Consider the following 18,225-nt stretch of genomic DNA (forward strand, 5'->3'; position numbering starts at 1 on the left):
TCCCAGAAGGCCGACCCAATCAAATTGCCAGGGCGGGCTTTAATCGATGATGGACAGATGATCTGCGGTTACGTAATCACCACGGCATCAAATAGCGCTTGGGTTGAATTGGTTTTCAACAAAGATGACTGCAGCTGGAGAATTAAGATGTTTAGATTCCGCTATCGCGTCTGTTATAAAAGAAAACGACAGCGCATTAATTTTAAAAGACGAACAGAGAACTGGTGGTGGGCAGATCGAGGCTTCGTGAAACAGTGAAACAGTTGAAGCAAATGTGCCATATTGTGTCGTCGAGGCTTCGAAACAATCCGACACCCGTCTCAACGGGCGACACTTGCAGGTGCTGATCTGAAACAACCTTGACGAGCCATTAAAAATGTGTTTTTTTATTATTGTATTTTTCTAATATGTGAAGCTTGTAACCTGTAGGCTCCTCACTGTGCATAATGTTATTTTGGTCATGAAAAATTAATATTAATAAAAGAAATCAAGCCACAATGTCTCACTTTTCTATAGATTTTTATTAAAAAAAATATTAATTTCTCTGCTGTGGAAGGACTTTTTCTAATTCCTAATTAGAGCCTAATTCTTTTTTTAAAGATAATTTCTCCAGCCTTTGACAAACTCCTCTCACAAAAACCCACGAGGTCAAGATGCTTTGACTTCACTTTTATACAGATGTGCGAGTGTATGGTCTGTTCCCGACCCTGTTATATAAACTTTGACATATCCTTTTATTGAAATGGGTGCTTTTCTGTGCTTTTAGTTTCACTTTTGCCGCAGAGACCCTTTTATGTCCTATAAATGTGTAGTATTTTTGATAATCCGCGCAGATTTCAGCTGATGATTCTGTTTAAAGTTATTAATAACAAATCATGAATGAAAGAGAACTTACTGTGTTGCTCTGATTGGTTGTAGGTCTATCCAATTGAGTGCAGAGTTTTTTTTTTCCTGGTTCGGTTAAGACACGCCTCATAATCAAAGCTCTATGGAGCAGTATCAGACTCACATTCTGCCTAGAATATGAGTATGACGAAGTCAGGCTACATGAATACACAAGCATGTTTGCACCTTTCTGTATGAATTGATTGGTTAAACTGCATTTGCAAATCCTCATGTGTGTGTGGATCTATATATCGTAAATGCATTACTTTTGAAACTATTTTAGCTCCATATGCAGTCTCTGTGAAATCATTTTTAAAAATGCTCATCCAGTATTCGCTGGGAACCCTACATGTATTTGCATTGTAAATCTATACTGTTTTTTACCATACCAATATTCTTATGGTCACCAATAATCTCAACAAATAAAGGAAGACTGCGTTCACAGAGCAGTTGTTTGCTTAAGCCGAGTTATGAAACATCGCCCTGAGCTCTGACTATAGAGATCAATACGCCTCTGGTGGAGAGTAACTGGAGCTGCCGTCAGGCGCTATAATGGGATCAAGACTGGGGCTGAAATGGCAGGTGAAACACCAGTCACATTGTTCTCTCGGTCATTCAATCCGTCTCTCTGCCTCTCCTCCACCGTCTGGCCGCGGCAATTCAATTGCAATAGATTTTCAGTGGAAGCTAATGGAGAGCCGGCCTATTAGGACGGGTTTTTCCTCCTGATGGCCTCGTCGTTTCCCGGTAAACCAGGCGATGAAGCTCATAAAAAGGCCCATAAACGCTGTTGTGCTGTCTCTCTGGACACGCGATTAATGAATGACATTTATCAACTTTTCATAACGCGTTCGCTCTGTGCCAAAACCTAGTGAGCTGCCTACGTAGGCAGCATTTAGAGGGATCATACATGCACAAGAAGCGTTTTAAACATTGGCATCACTTGCTTTAAATGTTATTTTATTTGATATTTGTGTGACACAAGTAAAAATCCCATTCATTTTCTCCATTGGGGAATTGATTTTGAACTATACCTTTTAAACCGTTAAAGACAAGATCTAATGTTGAGCTACAAGGTTGTTAATTGATCGTATATGCTTTTGATGAAGCAATCAGCACACATTATTTTAACATTTGTTTTTAAATAATCGCGTTTAACGGTGGATTTCCTGCTTTTAAAAAAAAAACTACATTACTCATGATTCTGCTTCGACATTTCCACCAATCAGAGAATCAGAACAGAAAATTGCGCCACAATTGCCCCCACTCATCCACACTGAATTAAATAGTCTCTCTATGCTCTCAAACTATTTCAATATTTGTATTTAGATGCATATTTTGCAAAAAACGGTTCTAGAAATATAGACGAATATATGGGATTGTTTTTATTTCCTCAATAAAGTCATTAAGTATGTAACCATATTATCGCCCAGCTCTTTATATAAAGTTGTTTATACAAGTGTCCAACGTTATCTCTATACTCACATACGGCGATTATATACTATGTAGCAAATCTCAAATGCTTGATTGCTTATATCGTCACAAAGTGTAAACTATATTGTCGCCCAGCTCTAATCTGCTAAATGTATATAAGGCATGAAAATATGAATATACTATGATATAGTAATAACTTTATGATTTTCTGCTTTGAAACAATGTGTATTATGAAAAGTGCTATATAAATACATTTGACTTGACTTCATACACTTGTATATTTGACTTTCTGTCCGATTTTCAAGCACTCTTTTGCTTAAAATAAAAGTTTGGGTCACACTTTAGATTAGGGTCCAAATCCTACTATTAACTAAGATTTTTCCCTCCATAAACTCCTAATTTACTGCATTTTAATAGTTAGTAAGGTTGTTACGGTTAGGTATTGGGTTGATAAAAGGGTTGTAGAATATGGTCATGCAATAATAAGGCATTAATATGTGCTTTACAAGTACTAATAAACAGCCAATATCCAATATATATGCATTATAAGCAACTAGTTAATAGTGAGAATTGGACCCTAAACTAAAATGTTACCAATGTTTGTAATGTGATGTGGTTTCTGGTTGGTTAATTCATGGCTTTAGACTCTTTAACAAAAAATCCCTATGGGAAAAAAAATATTTAATGGTTAAAATACTAAAATACTTTATTTTTCCGCCACCTAACACCTCCAAGCTTTTGATTGAAGCACGGCTTCCATAAGACACTCAGGAGACAGGAGAACGATGCAAGATCCTCGTAATTGATTAATATTAGGTCAAACGGTGCAGAAAAAAAAGTCACCCCCCCTGGAGAAGCAGACCTCGAGGTCACAGACTTTAGGAGTCTGCTGTAATTGGATTTCAAATCTCATGAAGGCTTTCCTATTTGTGTTATTAACTGAAAGAGCTTAATGACCCCTTTTTTTTCTTTTTCTTGCCATCGGTGGCTAGGGAAGTATTCGTGAGGTCATATTGGTGCCCATTCTGTGAGGTCAAAGGTCATGTTTTCACTCACATGTGCCTTACAGCATTCCACTGCAGTTTTTATAACCTCCTCATAAATCAATCAGGGTTCTGGCTCTGTTAACCTCCAGAGACGCTTCCTCCTGCAGATCTCGCTTCTGGACTTGAAGTGTGCAGAATACACCTCCATACAATCAAGCATTTCTTTTACATTTTCAGTTTTATAGGCATAAATCTTAAAGGAGTAGTTCGCCCAAAAATGATTTTTTTAAAAATTGTATTTACTCCCCTTCATGTTGCTTGAAACTAAATATTTAAATATTATTGTAGGACTTTTGTTCATTCAATTTGCAACTGTGATACAGAAATGCATTAAATATTTTGACAATATATTTGCTGGCAATTAAAATTCAAGCAATTTTGTAAATTATTTTATTGTGCTTTTTTAAAAAAAAAAAAAAAGTCATTTGACTAGTTTAAATTTTAAGCTGTATCATCCAACTCTAATTCGCACACATAAGGTCATCCATATTCAATATCCATATGCAAATAAATATTAGTGTTATTTTAGTTTCTTTAATATAATTTTCTCACAACAGTTAGAAATATTGCCTTGGCCACTATCTAATATAAATAAGAATTAAAAATTAAAATTATATTATATATTTTTAAAATTAAAAATAATTTTATTTCTGTTAATGGTTATTTTATTTCAAGTAATGAAAATGTATCTTATGGTTTTTGTTTTAGTTTTAGTTAACAATAATAACCCTGGCACATAATATGTTCAGTTTTGGCTGTATACATCTGCACTCAAACTATCTTCACATGTTTCGTGCATTATTTTTTTGCATGAGTCATTTATTTCCGTGTGTGTGTGTGTGTGTGTTTTAAAATTCATAACACATCTCTGTTTGTTCTTGTTATAGGTATGGAAAAATCGTATCAACCAAGGCCATCTTAGACAAAACCACAAACAAATGCAAAGGTACGTGTGTTTATGTTCTGCCCTCTAATATGTCTGGCTCGAAATCTGTGCAGTTTAGTGTTTTTCCTCATGATGGGATTTCATATTCCTCTGAGAGCTGCTATTGCATTAATGTGCACACCAACGTTCAGTTCAAATTTGATTAACAAATCACAAAAATTGCTTTTTATGGCTGAGATAATGAAAGAACACAGTGCAACAGTGTGGTGATAATTATTAAAATCCCATTCATTTTCTCCACGGAGAAACTAGTTTTTAAATGGTTAGTTCACCCAAAAATGATAATTGTGTCATTAATTACTCACCCTCATGTCGTTCCAAACCCGTAAGACTTTCGTTCATCTTCAGAAGATCTTTTTAATGAAATCCGAGAGCTTTCTGTCCCTCCATTGACTTATATTGCGTGAACTAAAATGCATTTAAAGTGCGTCTTCTACACTTTAATGGACAATTAAAAACATTGCATTATATTACATCCCAGTGTTGATTCATTTTATATTGCCAGCAAAATCATTGCGGTATATTATACAAGTGTGTGTGCAAATGTGTGAGTGTTTATGCAGGCGTGTGTTTACGCCCTTGCTCAGTTATGCTGTCGTGGGTGTATGGGGAAACAGATACGCAGTCAGTCTGTCGCTGCTCTTCCCAGACCCCTCGCTGTTATTCCTGTCCTGGCCTCGCCGTCTTGACTGAGGCCCGTGGGGTTTGTTCCAGGATCTGGCTGGGTTCCTGGGCTCGGCACCTCGGGGCACGCCTGCCCTGGAGCATGTGGCTTAGTCACAGCTCTGTGGATTATTTATGTGCTGAGTAATTTCAGTCAGGCCCGAGGAGGGTGTTGATGGACCGGCTTCACGTCTTAGTTTCCTGTAGTCCAGCCCTTCTCAAACCCCGCAGGAACTTTAAAGAAGCCGGATGGAAAACGTTAACCCCCGAGTATCCCTGTGATGCACAAATGCAAATGATCTAAACCCAGCCTATAATCTAACCAGCGAAGCCCGACTTTCACTTTCACATCAAACTGTTAAACACTAAGCTTATTGTATAAAGGTGGATTTCCTGCAGGGGTTCAGGCGGCAAGACTGCCGAATGACTAACGAAACATTATTAGCAAGATGGTAGAAAACTGTACATTACCACCCACTGCTACTTATACGACGGAAATAAGCTAAATATGTGGGAGAGCGTTGCTATATAGAGTGACGATATTGTATTGCAATAGGTAGCACTTCAAAGTCAATAGCAAATCAAAACTAGTTAGCACATTATTTGTAATTGAAAGGGTTTAATGACAATATATGGCTATGGTTACACTTAAAATAGTTACAAAATAGATGTATGAGATGATGATAATAACTTGTACCATTAATTGTACCCAGCATATATGTAAAATGTTACCAGAGAGAGAGACTAAAGAGGAGAGAGCCCCAGTTACAATCTTGTTTTATACTTTCCCTGACCATGTGACCTTAACCCAAATGTGAGATGTTCAAACTGACCAATCAGATAATTACAACTTCCCCCCTTGTGCTAAAGGTGTGTCAGTTCATCGACCCCTGAAGTACACACATCTTGGCCTGCAGGCCTTGATCACTATCAGTCTCTCGGTGCCTTTAGGAACTCCAAATGGTCCAAGAGGGGGTGGAAAACAGTAAAGCAAATGTCTTGGATTATTTTCAATCCTACATATACTTGCAATATTTTCGGCATGATTTAGCGGGAAGTGTAAAAATAAGCTTTTTATTTGACTAAAGATCATAGTTTCACAACCACAATTTTTCTGGTTTAGGACCCTGTAAAGACGTGGAATGATAGTCTAATAATAATAATTTTTGAAATGGAACAGTTTATTGAACCTTAAAATATTTTGAGAAATCTAACAAAGGTTCAATGAACTGTTCCATCATATTTGACACATCAGGCTTTTATGGCTCATATGTAGTGTAGTGAGAATATGGAGCTGAATAATTTCTGAATAATTTTATTCAGAGGCACAAACTGAGTGAAAAATGTGCAATTTGGTGCAGATACTGATATTTATATGGACAAAAATATTGCTTGTAATGTAAATCAATGAGATTTTGACATCGGACTGCTTGCATAAAATGCATATTGATATCAGTCGTCACTCTATATCTCCCAATAATAAGATTATATTTAAAAGATGAGTTTTATGATTATGATGCAATGCAATACAATGATGGACAAATAAACGTTTCCCGAAAGCCTGATAATCATATTTGAGACTCGCATTTTAACATGATTTTTCTAAAAGAATTAAATGATGTATATGGATAATCAAGTAATAAGTTGCTTCAGTCCAGTAAGTGTTCATCTTGAACTAACAATATAAAGTTATTCTTATGTTTACTTTATAAAAATTAGTAAAGATCTCACAGCAAAAAGACACGTGAACCACGAGCTGAAGATGAACGTTTTTACAATTATACTAATCAATATGACAGCAAAAGATGAGCATCAATTTGAGGACAAAAGGCATGTTGTAGATTTTTCAGCAAAGTTTTGATCATGTTGATCATTTAGAGGCCTTGGAAATTCATGTATCAAATATGCTATCTTCTATAAGAAGATAAATGTGTCAATTTACGCTTTTCTGGAAGATATGACCGAGGGGTTAAAGTTGATTAGCAAATTTTTTTTAATAATTTTTTATTTTATTTTACTTTACTGTTTAATTTTATTATTTAATATTTTATTTTATTTTTATTTTTTATTTTATTTTACTTTACTTTTTCCCATGAATCACTTCAAAGTGTCAGTTTCAGTGAATCATTTTGAACCTGATTCAATGAATCATTTGTAACATCACTCAACATTGCTCAAGACGGCTCTCCATTTTTCATATATTAAAATATTTTAGTAAAAATATACATTTAGGAAAATGTTGTTTATTTCTCTATGTTAGATTGATCAATATAAATGTGTTCATATTTAAAAATGTATTTACCTTCTTGCATTAAACATTTTGAATCTACTTCAGTGAAAGGTTTGGCTGAAATGTTGGTTCCTCTGATGAAAAAAGAAAAACTCTTTTATGCGATTTCAAAGCATAAAAGATGTTTAAATCAGCTTTGCTAAACACCACATTGTGTTTTCTCTTACATATAAACAATTTGATCTGCTATGTTGCTGTCCGCAGCAGATGGATCATACCTGTGGCTGCGTTTAGTGAGTGTTTCTTCGTCATGTACGTCATACATATTTGAGCTATTAGTCAGGATGTTCTGTGCTAGCTGTGTTTGTGGTTTGACCTGTTCGCTGATTAAATATAGCAACGGGCTGAAGCAGAGGAGTGTGAAGGGAGGAGCCAAACGTAAGGATAACGTTATCTTGAATCTGCTTCCTCGTGTCCATTTAATTGTTCTCATTAGGGGAAGCAAACACTGATAGTGCAACGGTTTTCTCACTCTGGGCTCTGTGATAGATTACTCACACAACACACTTACTCACAGATAAGATGCTCTCTTGAACCCGCCGCTTTGCTTCCTGCTCTTAAAGTGGCAACCACTGATGCTTTCAGCCTATACACGCTTTGCACACGCTCACAACAGGTCCTGTGTCTGTTGGCGTTTTGTGCATTAAAAAAGCAAATACCCATCAAATGCTGTCATTTAAGATCTTTTGAGACTTGCATCTTTATTGTCTGGTAAATTGCATCACTTTTCCTGTAAATTACATCATTTTCTTGTCACAAAGTTTCTTTACAATTTTTAGTAACAGAGTTGCACCTTCACAAAACGTTTCGTGAAATTACATTTTTACATGGATAAATGTGCACTTAATCGATTTATGTTTTTCTGGATGATGTGACTAAGGGATTAAAGTTGAATAGCTAATTGAGCATGCAAAAAAACATCTTATTTCATGAATAAGAACGATAACTTTCTATAAGAACCATCTATTAGAACTCTTTGGCTATGATGACAGTGGTCTTGGACTACTTTATACTGTCACCTTTTTATATTTTTGTTTTATTTACTTTACTTTACTTTACTTTACTTTACTTTACTTTACACTGAAAAAAATGATTCGTTGAATTTAATCAATTTTATTTTATACAATTGATTTTATCTACATTTAAACAAATGCATTAAGTTGAACTAAAATTGATTGTTCAACTTAATGCATTTGTTTAAATGTAGCTAAAATCAATTGTGTGCAACCACTTACGATAAAAAAATTGATTAAATTCAACAAATCATTTTTTTCACTTTACTTTACTTTACTTTACTTTACTTTACTTTACTTTACTTTAATCACCACAGAGAATAATAGAAATAACTGAAAAAAGCAAAACAGCAATTCATTCTTGGAGGTTAAATTGTATTATTTTGTATTAATTAATCAAGAATATTCTCAATGAATAATTTTTGTAGATTTTTTTTTTTTTTTTTTTTTTTTACAGTTTTACGCTATAGATTCCCCCTAGTACGCCTTGTTTTTCATGTGTAAACTGTGTGCTGTCTCTTTAAAGGTGTATCTAAGAGCATGTTGTGGTTGTCTGTCTCTCAGGGTATGGCTTTGTGGACTTTGACAGCCCGGCCGCTGCTCAGAAAGCCGTCAGCGCTCTGAAGACCAGTGGCGTTCAGGCTCAGATGGCAAAGGTAAGAGCACACCTGAGCACACCTGTTCTTCCTGTCACCTGCAGCTCATTCTGACACGCTTCACTAAATCCAGGTGACGTCAGCAGACGGGTGTGAGTGTGTGAATGCAAGACACACCCTCACAGGTGCAGCATCTAGACAAACCCGCTGAATGCTTCAAAGACAAACCTGTCAGGAACATGTCAATTTGTATTGCCAAAAACAAAAAGGCTGTTAATATATACATGCTTAAAGGGGTGGTATAATGCCCTTTTCACAAGATGTAAAATAAGTCTCTGATGTCCCCAGAGTGTGTATGTAAAGTGTTAGCTCAAAATACCCCACAGATATTTTTATATAGCATATTAAAGTTGTCACTTTTTGAGGGTGAGCAAAAACACACCATTTTGTGTCTGTTCCTTTAAATGCAAATGAGCTGCTGCTCCCGGCACAGGGGGCGGAGCTTCAACAGCTTGCACTCACACACACATGCACTGAAAATTCAAAAACTTTTAGCCTTTTATGTTCAAACCGAAGTCAGACAATGATGGAGAGACTCAAGAAGAAGTGACAACATGTAGAAGCAACAGGACATTTCTGAATGGTTAGATGATGAGTTTATGCAGCTTATGTGTAGTTATCTTCTAGTCATTGATTAGCATATTTTGTCTTGATAATCTATAAATCGTGTTCGGGGGGGCGGGGTTTATGTAAATTTTAGGGTTGGTGATGTCACTAACCCGGGAGGAATGTCGTGTAGTCTCTACCAGCCGTTTGTTGTAGTCCTTAAAAAGCGATTTCTTTAAAAGCAAATATCTCCCTTTGATTTGAACTTTGAGCGTTGTAACTTTGCAGATGTTGTTTATGCTCAAACAGCAACATTACACACTAACTAAAGTTAGAAAAGTGAAATCATAATCAACCACCCCTTTAAGATTTCTTGCATTCTGACATTTTTATTACAATTAAAAACGTTTTCTACCAAATTCTCTTTATTGTAATGCAAAAAATGACTGATTTTGGAGTTGGGCCGAGTGTTGCATTGCAGTTGTGTGGTTTACATTCCTGCGGAAGTAAATAATTGGAGGCCGTCATGGTGACATCTTGTCTGAAGCCTTGATGATCAGGCCCTATAAAAGCCTCAGTCAGGGTGTGTCAATGGGTGTGGGATATGGTTATGTTAAAGTATATCAGTACTGACAGTGTAGTTTGTGCTGAAGATATCATTTCAAGAGCATGGTTATCTGTTTAATTAAGGAGTAGTTCGGCTAAAAAAATGAAAGTGTTCTCCCTGCACATTATAAATGGAGGTGCTTGGACAATGCTCTCACTCTGGCACAGATATCTTGGCGTGTTGTCCTTGGGTTGTTTCGTCCTTTCACCTTGTTCATGATAAAAACAGATGGTTAGACGTCAATATCTCAGACAGGAAGCCCCTGGAGTAACCGGGTGACACGGCACTGTGTCTGAACCCTTCACTCCGGCTTTGTTTGCAAAACTAGCTTACTATTTTTATGTACTTCATGCTGCCTACATTGTTTTAAAAATACGTACACACTATGCAATGATAAATCTCTAAAAAAACATCTTATACTGCATTGTTGTCACATAACTTCATACTTCTTGCTGTTATCGTATCAGAAATTTTATTTTAGGTCCAGTTCTGTGTACAAAAAACAATCTTACATTTTAATCAGATGTTGAGTTCAGAAAGAGACATTAATGATCGTTGCTTTTGCATTGCGTATCGTCGCTGTCGGGCGAATCCTTGTGTGTCCAAAACCACTGCCACACTTCAGGAAATGAAAAAAAAAAAAAAAACACTATTTTTTAAAATAATTAAACACTATGTTGTCAAAGTTGATATCGTGCCTTTATACAGGTGAAACTCAAAAAATGTGAATATCGTGTAAAAGTTAGTGTATTTCAGTCATTCAAATTAAAAGGTGAAACTAATATATTTAGTATATATAACTATATACATATGCATGATTATACTTTTCAGAGGGCTGACATTTCTGTATTTAAAATCCTTTTTTTTAATTGATTTCAGGTAATATTTTAATTTTCTAAAATTTTGAATTTGGGGTTTTCATAAGCTGTAAGCCATCCAAATTATAACTTTTGCACGATATTCAAATTTTTCGAGTTTCACCTGTATATGCTCAGACACTTGCATGTTTCATTATATTATTAACATCTGACCAAAATCAATCTCAAATGGGAGTTGTTGTTTTTTTAGGTTTTTGATCAGCGAATTTCTCATATACGTGTTTTGTCCGTCATTAGAACGACCACATCTGAGGCAGAAAGTGCATCGCAGTACGTTTTCATCAACTTACAGGTTATAAAGTTTATTGTAGCAATAACTATGTGGATACTCAGTTTTTTTTGTCTGTCATTTGGCCAAAATCTCATGTTATAAAAGATGAAGTATTTAAGACCTTATTGGCTATGAATCGACGACAGGTGCTAGACTAAGACACTCCTCTCCGCTCCTCAAATAGCCTACATAAAACATTAGCCTTTATTTATCTGTATATAGTGTTTCTTGAGTAAAGTAAACGCTGTACTTATTCAAACAACCAGTCCTTTATCCTTGATACTTGCATTGCAAACAAGCAGAGAAGTTTAAGTTACGAGGTTCAGACACAAGCTGTTTTGAATACTTTTCATTGGTAAAATATTTGCAAAACCCACAGAGAGATGTACAGGGTGACAATAGTAGTGCTTTATGGTGTAAAAATTTATATATATATATTTTTTAATTATATATATTTCTATTTATATATTCAGTATGATTAAAATGATTGAATTTCATTAAAAAGTCTAATATTAATTCAATTATACAAAAAAATGCGAAATTAAGTTATGAAATAATAATACATTTTTATTTTCATTTCGGTGCATCCCTAACACACACACACACACACACACACACACACACACACACACACACACACACACACACACACACACACACACACACACACACACACACACACACACATATATATATATTAGATTTATGCCCAACAGCAACAATATAGATTTGCACAGAGTGTTTTCTGTTTTATACTTTAGATTTGGGCATTGTTGATCATCTGGGTATACTATGCATACATATAGAAACTTCACATACATGGTATACATACTATATAGTGCAGGAATAGTAAGAGTACTATATATTCTGAACATAGTCTTCTTACACCCTCACATATGCCATGCATTCCTGTTCACACATATACATATACACTGAGTTTTTTTCTCTCACTTTCTCTTGTACCATCTGTGTCTGACACACACTTACTCCATACGCATATTGTGTGCTTTTTCTGTCGAAGTCACATGGTTCATGTTGAGTAAATTGTTAGCAGGTGACACACATGCAAGCCCACACACACACTGATACCAATGTTTCTTGCACTGCTATTCAGGATCATTGCTTCATACTACTCTTAAGTATGATATTTCAGACTTAATTATTTAAAAATTCATATGTTTTTTTTGTGCTGGAAATTGGTATTTGGTGTCTAATGTCAGCTGATCGGCTAATAGGGATGTGTGTGAGACTGATGTAGTGTCTTTCCTCAGTATCTGTGCACTGATCAGAGCGTAAAGCTCTTAATGCCTGACCTGAGAGATGTAATTCAGCATTGCGTGCCGGCAGAACGTTCCAGCGCTTGAGCTGATCTCCATGTCTGAACGACCTCGCTCTCTCCGGTAATCTGAGGCCAGCTGCACCAGCCCGGCGTAACTTAGCCTATAGGTGTATGTAGATTTTCAACACATTTTTGAATAATAGTCATGAAAATGTCATGAAAACCCTGAAAAACCACTAATGGAAGAATGCACACTTGATGATGCTTTTACTTAACCGTTTGCTCTAACCAACCATACTTATTTTTTTATGTAATATGAATGTAAGATTTATGAAGAAACTCATATGTACAAAATGCATTTATATTTTATATTTGTATTTATATATTCAAATATTATGCATTTAATATAATATATATTTAAATGCATATAAATACATAATTCTCACTATATCCTTAAACCATAAATTAATACTTCATATTGATTAAAATGCATGTTAAATAAATACATGCACAGTAGGGCTATTGCAAACAGAACACATGGATATTTAAAGTATACATGGATATTTAATATTAATATATTTTCTCTCCAATTTTTAGTGTGTTACTTTCAATAAAAGTTTGGTTATTTTATTTTATTGGCTTGAACTTTTTTTGGCTTGAATTCAGTATGATTAAAATGATTGAATTTCATTAAAAAGTCTAATATTAATTCAATTATACAAAAAAAAAATGCAAAATTAAGATATGAAATGAAATAATTAATTTGTAAAAAGCAGTTTCGATTTCTGCCCAGAATTTTAATTTCGGTGCATCCCTAACACACACACACACACACACACACACACACACACACACACACACACACACACACACACATATATGTATATGGTCAGCAAGGCTTTTTTAATCTTATGCTCAACAGGCAGTTGATTAGTAATATTATTACTATTTAAAATAATACATTTTATTATTTATTCCCTGTGATGTCAAAGCTGAATCATTCGAATATGCTGTTTTCCTGCTCAACAAAACATTTATTATTATCATCAATGTTGAAAACAGTTTCATATTTTTGTTGAAACCGTGATAGTTTCAACAAAAAATGTTTGATTTTTTGATAATCAGAAAGTTCAAAAGAACAGCATTTATTTGAAATATATATATTTTTTCTGTAGTGTCACTCTTGATCAATTTGATTTTGCATCGAAAGCATTTTTTTTCTACATATTTCAGTCAGTTTTAGTACATTTTATTCATGCTATTTTGCTTCCAGCACCTTTTTAAATAAGAGCTTCCGTCTGCCTGGTGAAGCCCGGCCCTGATGACCAGGGTTAGCACCGGTATGTGGCTCTGGTATTAGATTTCAGGTCAGGATACGCCTGTTTAAAAACCACACCCGTGTTTTAGTCCTCCCCTGGAGCAAGCCAAGCACATAGTGAATTTATTTGCCATTCAAAAACGGGCCCATAAAACACCCGCTAATAGCTACAGTGTTCGACCTTGTGTTTAGTTATATGGACATTGTCATTTGTAATAGCTCCATCTTGTAAGAAAAAAAAAAAACAAACATAGTTTTTGATGACTCTTAAGGATCTCCAGCACTCGTTTGCTCTTCCATCCGTTATACCCGTGATGGAGCATCGTTCTCTGGGTACGACAGCTCCTCGCCGGCCCTCTGCCATTGTTCCCTAATGCTGCTATGCTGATTTTCTTTCTGTCAGCGTATTACTTTAGTAATCCAATCCCGCCTCTCCCTTGTCTTCTCTTTGTTCTGCTCATTTTTCCTCCATCTCTTAGGGGTGGAGATTGAACGCAGTAGGATGTTAATGAATATTAATGTAGCGGCCCTTTTGTCCCTGGGGAGAGTCTCTCTCTCTGCCTGTTTCTCTTTTGGTTTGTGCTGATGGAAGGGAAACTACGGCAGAAAATCAGTCGACGTTTCGCAGCTTGGATGGGGGGTGGCCGAGAGCCGCATGCAAATGACCTGCTCATCAATATTAATGCTCACCCTTTATTAGCTAGAGAGAGTGAAGAGGGAGACATGTTTTCACTTTAGCCTCTTTTATGAATTTAGTTCACCTGTGCTATGTGTATTTAGATATTGTCTTAATTAACAGTTTTATCAAAAGTAATGAGCTGCCTACCTAGTCAGCATGTTAAGGCATCGACACAAAGCCTTCCAAAACGTAGGCAGCATTGCATGTATCCTTTGCAGAGATACAAGTTTCCCCGAGATATGAAGCATGTATGTACATATATATATATATATGTACAGTATATAACCAGCCCCAACCAATGACGATTGACAGGAAATGATATTGGTTACTTGGATTCTATTGGTCCGTGTTGCACTGAGTAGCTCCGCCCACATGCAAGGGGTAGCTCCGCCCACATGCAAGGGGTAGCTCCGCCCACAGTCAAATTCTATTTGTCCACATTCTTGTTCTACATAACAGTATATTAAAAATCTAATTCTGATTGGCTGTGATTATATTATATATTTTGCTCTAAAAGTCTAGGCAGACGAACTGCTTGTTGCTTTGAGATTGTTAGGAAGTTTAAAGCCCGGGACACACCAAGCCGCGCCAAAGAACTAGCGTATCAAGAGTCCATTTTCGTCATTCAAAAAGGGAAACCGAAACTAGAACTGCAGATATACACACCGTAAACAAAGCAGCGCTTGCTTACCATTTTGAATATCAATCACGCTGATCATTTTCTTCGTTCCAGTCAGCTCGTGTTATTATGAAAATATTCACGCATTCGAATGCTCAGGTCAGATAATGTAAAATTAGAAAAGCCTTCTGTCTGTGCCGACTTCTTTGCTCGCTTTCATCACTTTTGCTCTTATTCTCGTGCACTGACTCGTTCGCTAAGCTGAACAGCCAATCAGAGCTCTCTCTCACGGACAGCCCGACGCCGATTCAACATGCTAAATTGGCCCAAATAAGCCCGACGGGATACGACTAAAGCTAAGCCATCCGACATTCAAAAACAGCATTGTCCATCGGCCGACAGTCAGCTTGGTGTCTCCCGGCCTTAAAGGGATATTTCACCGCTGGAAAGATGAATGTGTATTTAAATTAGGTCATTTATGTAGTAGAAATGTGAAATTATTTTAGAATTTGGTGCCTTCTAGACTGAGAAAAGCCAGAAAATGTATTTTTGGCTCATGTGGATGAAAGACAACAACTCCCAGAATGCACTTGCTTCGCTGCCCTACGAGGACACTCCCAAGCCACGCCTACCGGTTACAGAGGGCAGTGTCGGAAGAAATGATGCAGCTAGGCTACTAGTCGACTGGAAACTGAAAAGACGGCGTTTTATCGTGAGATCCCCCTATGGGCGGGTTGAAGACATGCGGAACGAGCTCCTCCTACTGGCTGGAGTCTCTCGCCTCTGGACAGAAAAGCCTCTGATGACGATAAATTACGATATTTGCGTCATCGGAGGTTTTTTTCCAGACACACAATACAGAAATCTCTCGTCTCAGGGGGACATGAGGGAGGGAAGCACGGTTACCCAAAAATACTACCAGGTTTCTACTGATACAAAGCTTAATGCTAATCGGTGAAGTATCCCTTTAAGAAGACATCTATGTAGGCAGCTCACTAGGTTTATGAATAGGGCGATTATTGAATGGCAAGTGTGGATGCTCAGTGATTTCTGTTGTCAGATCTCCAGGTGTTCGTCCGTTAACTGATAAAGTGTGTATATACTGTGACGGAGCTCTGGCAGTGTGTGAATTGAAATAAATGATAAGATCTGAGGGCCTCTGTTTTTACAGGTGTGTTTAACTCAGGTGTGACTATTAAACCTTAAAGGGATAGTTCACCCTAAATTCACCCACCATTGACCAACTGAAACCTGGTCTAAAGTCAATGGCGCAATATATATAGATTTTTTGTTATTTAAAGAGCGCGTTAGTAATGTGCGCCTATAGGCGGGTCCACAATGCGCATACACTCTGCTTAATACACACACTGGGATGCACAGCAGCACACAAACATGCCAAATATTAAAAATAAAAGGACTACAATGTTAAAGATTATTATTGTGTACATAAAGATATGGTGGAATCCGGCTTGTCCCGTAGATGATCTGTTTGCGCACTTTTACCTCACGCACGAGCAGATCCGTTTGAGCTCTGGAGACGGCTTCGGTCTTTCCACTATCAAAATCCGTCATGTAAATAGCGAATCCGCCATGGCGCGAGCGCAACTGGCATTTAAAGGGAATGGGAGATGAGACTCTGATTGTTTTTTTTGCACGTAAAACTCAAAACACACCCATTACTCATTAAGAGAATAGGGGCAACCCTTTAGACCATGCGCCGGGAGCGCTGACCATTTCTCCCGTCGTTAAACTAGCAAAAGTGGATTTGGACACGACCTATGTGAACTTGTGCCCTGCGCTTTAGACCATGTGCTTGGATCGTTAAAATAGGGCTCCTGGTGTTCGTCAGGGCTCAGTTCTCGGCCCTATATTATTTTCTCTTTATATGCTTCCTTTGGGATCCATTTCAAACAGCTATGGAGTGTCCTTTCACCTTTATGTGGACGACACCCGAATGTATCTGCCTTTAAAGCGTGAGTATAAGCATGTCTTAAAGCCAATTTTAGACTGTTTGGGTGAGTTAAAGCTCAAAATTAGATAAGAGTAAGTCTGAAATTATCCTTTTTGCCTCGAATGAACGCAGTGTTCATGACTTTGATCTTGATTCCCTGTCACCGTACATGTGTTAGGAATCTGGGTGTATTGTTTGACAACAGCCTTAAATTTGATAAGCAGAAAAGTGCTGTGGTTAAATCTTGTTTTTATCATCTTTGTATTTTAACTGAGGTTAAGCCATTCTTGTCTTTTAAATGAGTTTGACACAGTTGTGCATGCCTTTGTAACGTCTCGGTTGAATTATTGCTTCTCACTGTGCGTCGGTGTTCCCTAGTCATCCATCTCACATTTACAGTTAGTTCAAAACGCGGCGGCCCGACTTCTCAAGGGGAAGCGTATATGTGAGCATATTACACCGATCTTGATTTCACTTCATTGGCTTCCAGTTTAATATAGAATTGATTTTAAAAGTCTATTATTTCTGTTTAACTCCCTTCGGAATCAGGCACCACAATACCTCTCTGCACCCGTACACACAGTCGCGATCACTTAGATCAGGTGATTCTGAATGACTTTATGTTCCCAGGAGCAAAATAGAGCTTTTTCGGTTGTTGGACCTAAATTATGGAACAGTCTCCCGGCTTACATTAGAACTGCCCAAAATGTATATGCATTTTTAAATCTTCTCTTAAAACATTGATTTTCTTTGCCGTTTAATTTTCATTTATTCTCTGCTTCTATGAATTTTTTACCCATTTTTATAGCTGGTGATTTTGGTGTTTTACTGTCTGTATGTGATTATTGCTGTGTTCTTTTTTTTATTCCTTTTTTATGCAGCACTTTGGTCAACTTCAGTTGTTTTTAAATGTGCTATATAAATGAACATTGTATTGTGTGTGTGTGTATACAATATATATATATATTGAGAGAGAGAGAGATAGATAGATAGATAGATAATATATATATATATACTGAGAGAGATAGATAGAGAGAGAGAGAGAGATAGATAGATAGATAGATAATATATATACAGATAGATAGGTAATATATATACAGATAGATAGATAGATAGATAGTGTATATATATATATATATATATA

General features: G+C 36.5%; 1 protein-coding gene across 3 annotated transcripts in view; it reads left to right on the top strand.

Moving 5' to 3' along the window:
- Positions 1 to 18,225, top strand: part of rbms1b (RNA binding motif, single stranded interacting protein 1b) — a 76,952-nt gene that overhangs the window by 35,948 nt on the left and 22,779 nt on the right. For all 3 annotated transcript variants that reach the window (XM_084121592.1, XM_084121593.1, XM_084121594.1), the window contains exons 3-4: positions 4,253 to 4,311; positions 8,842 to 8,933. In XM_084121592.1, coding sequence (XP_083977718.1) covers positions 4,253 to 4,311; positions 8,842 to 8,933 — 151 coding nt within the window. The remainder of the gene's footprint in view (positions 1 to 4,252; positions 4,312 to 8,841; positions 8,934 to 18,225) is intronic.

This window comes from Abramis brama (genome assembly GCF_963993115.1).
Source record: "Abramis brama genome assembly, chromosome: 8".
Classification (NCBI taxonomy): Eukaryota; Metazoa; Chordata; class Actinopteri; order Cypriniformes; family Leuciscidae; genus Abramis; species Abramis brama.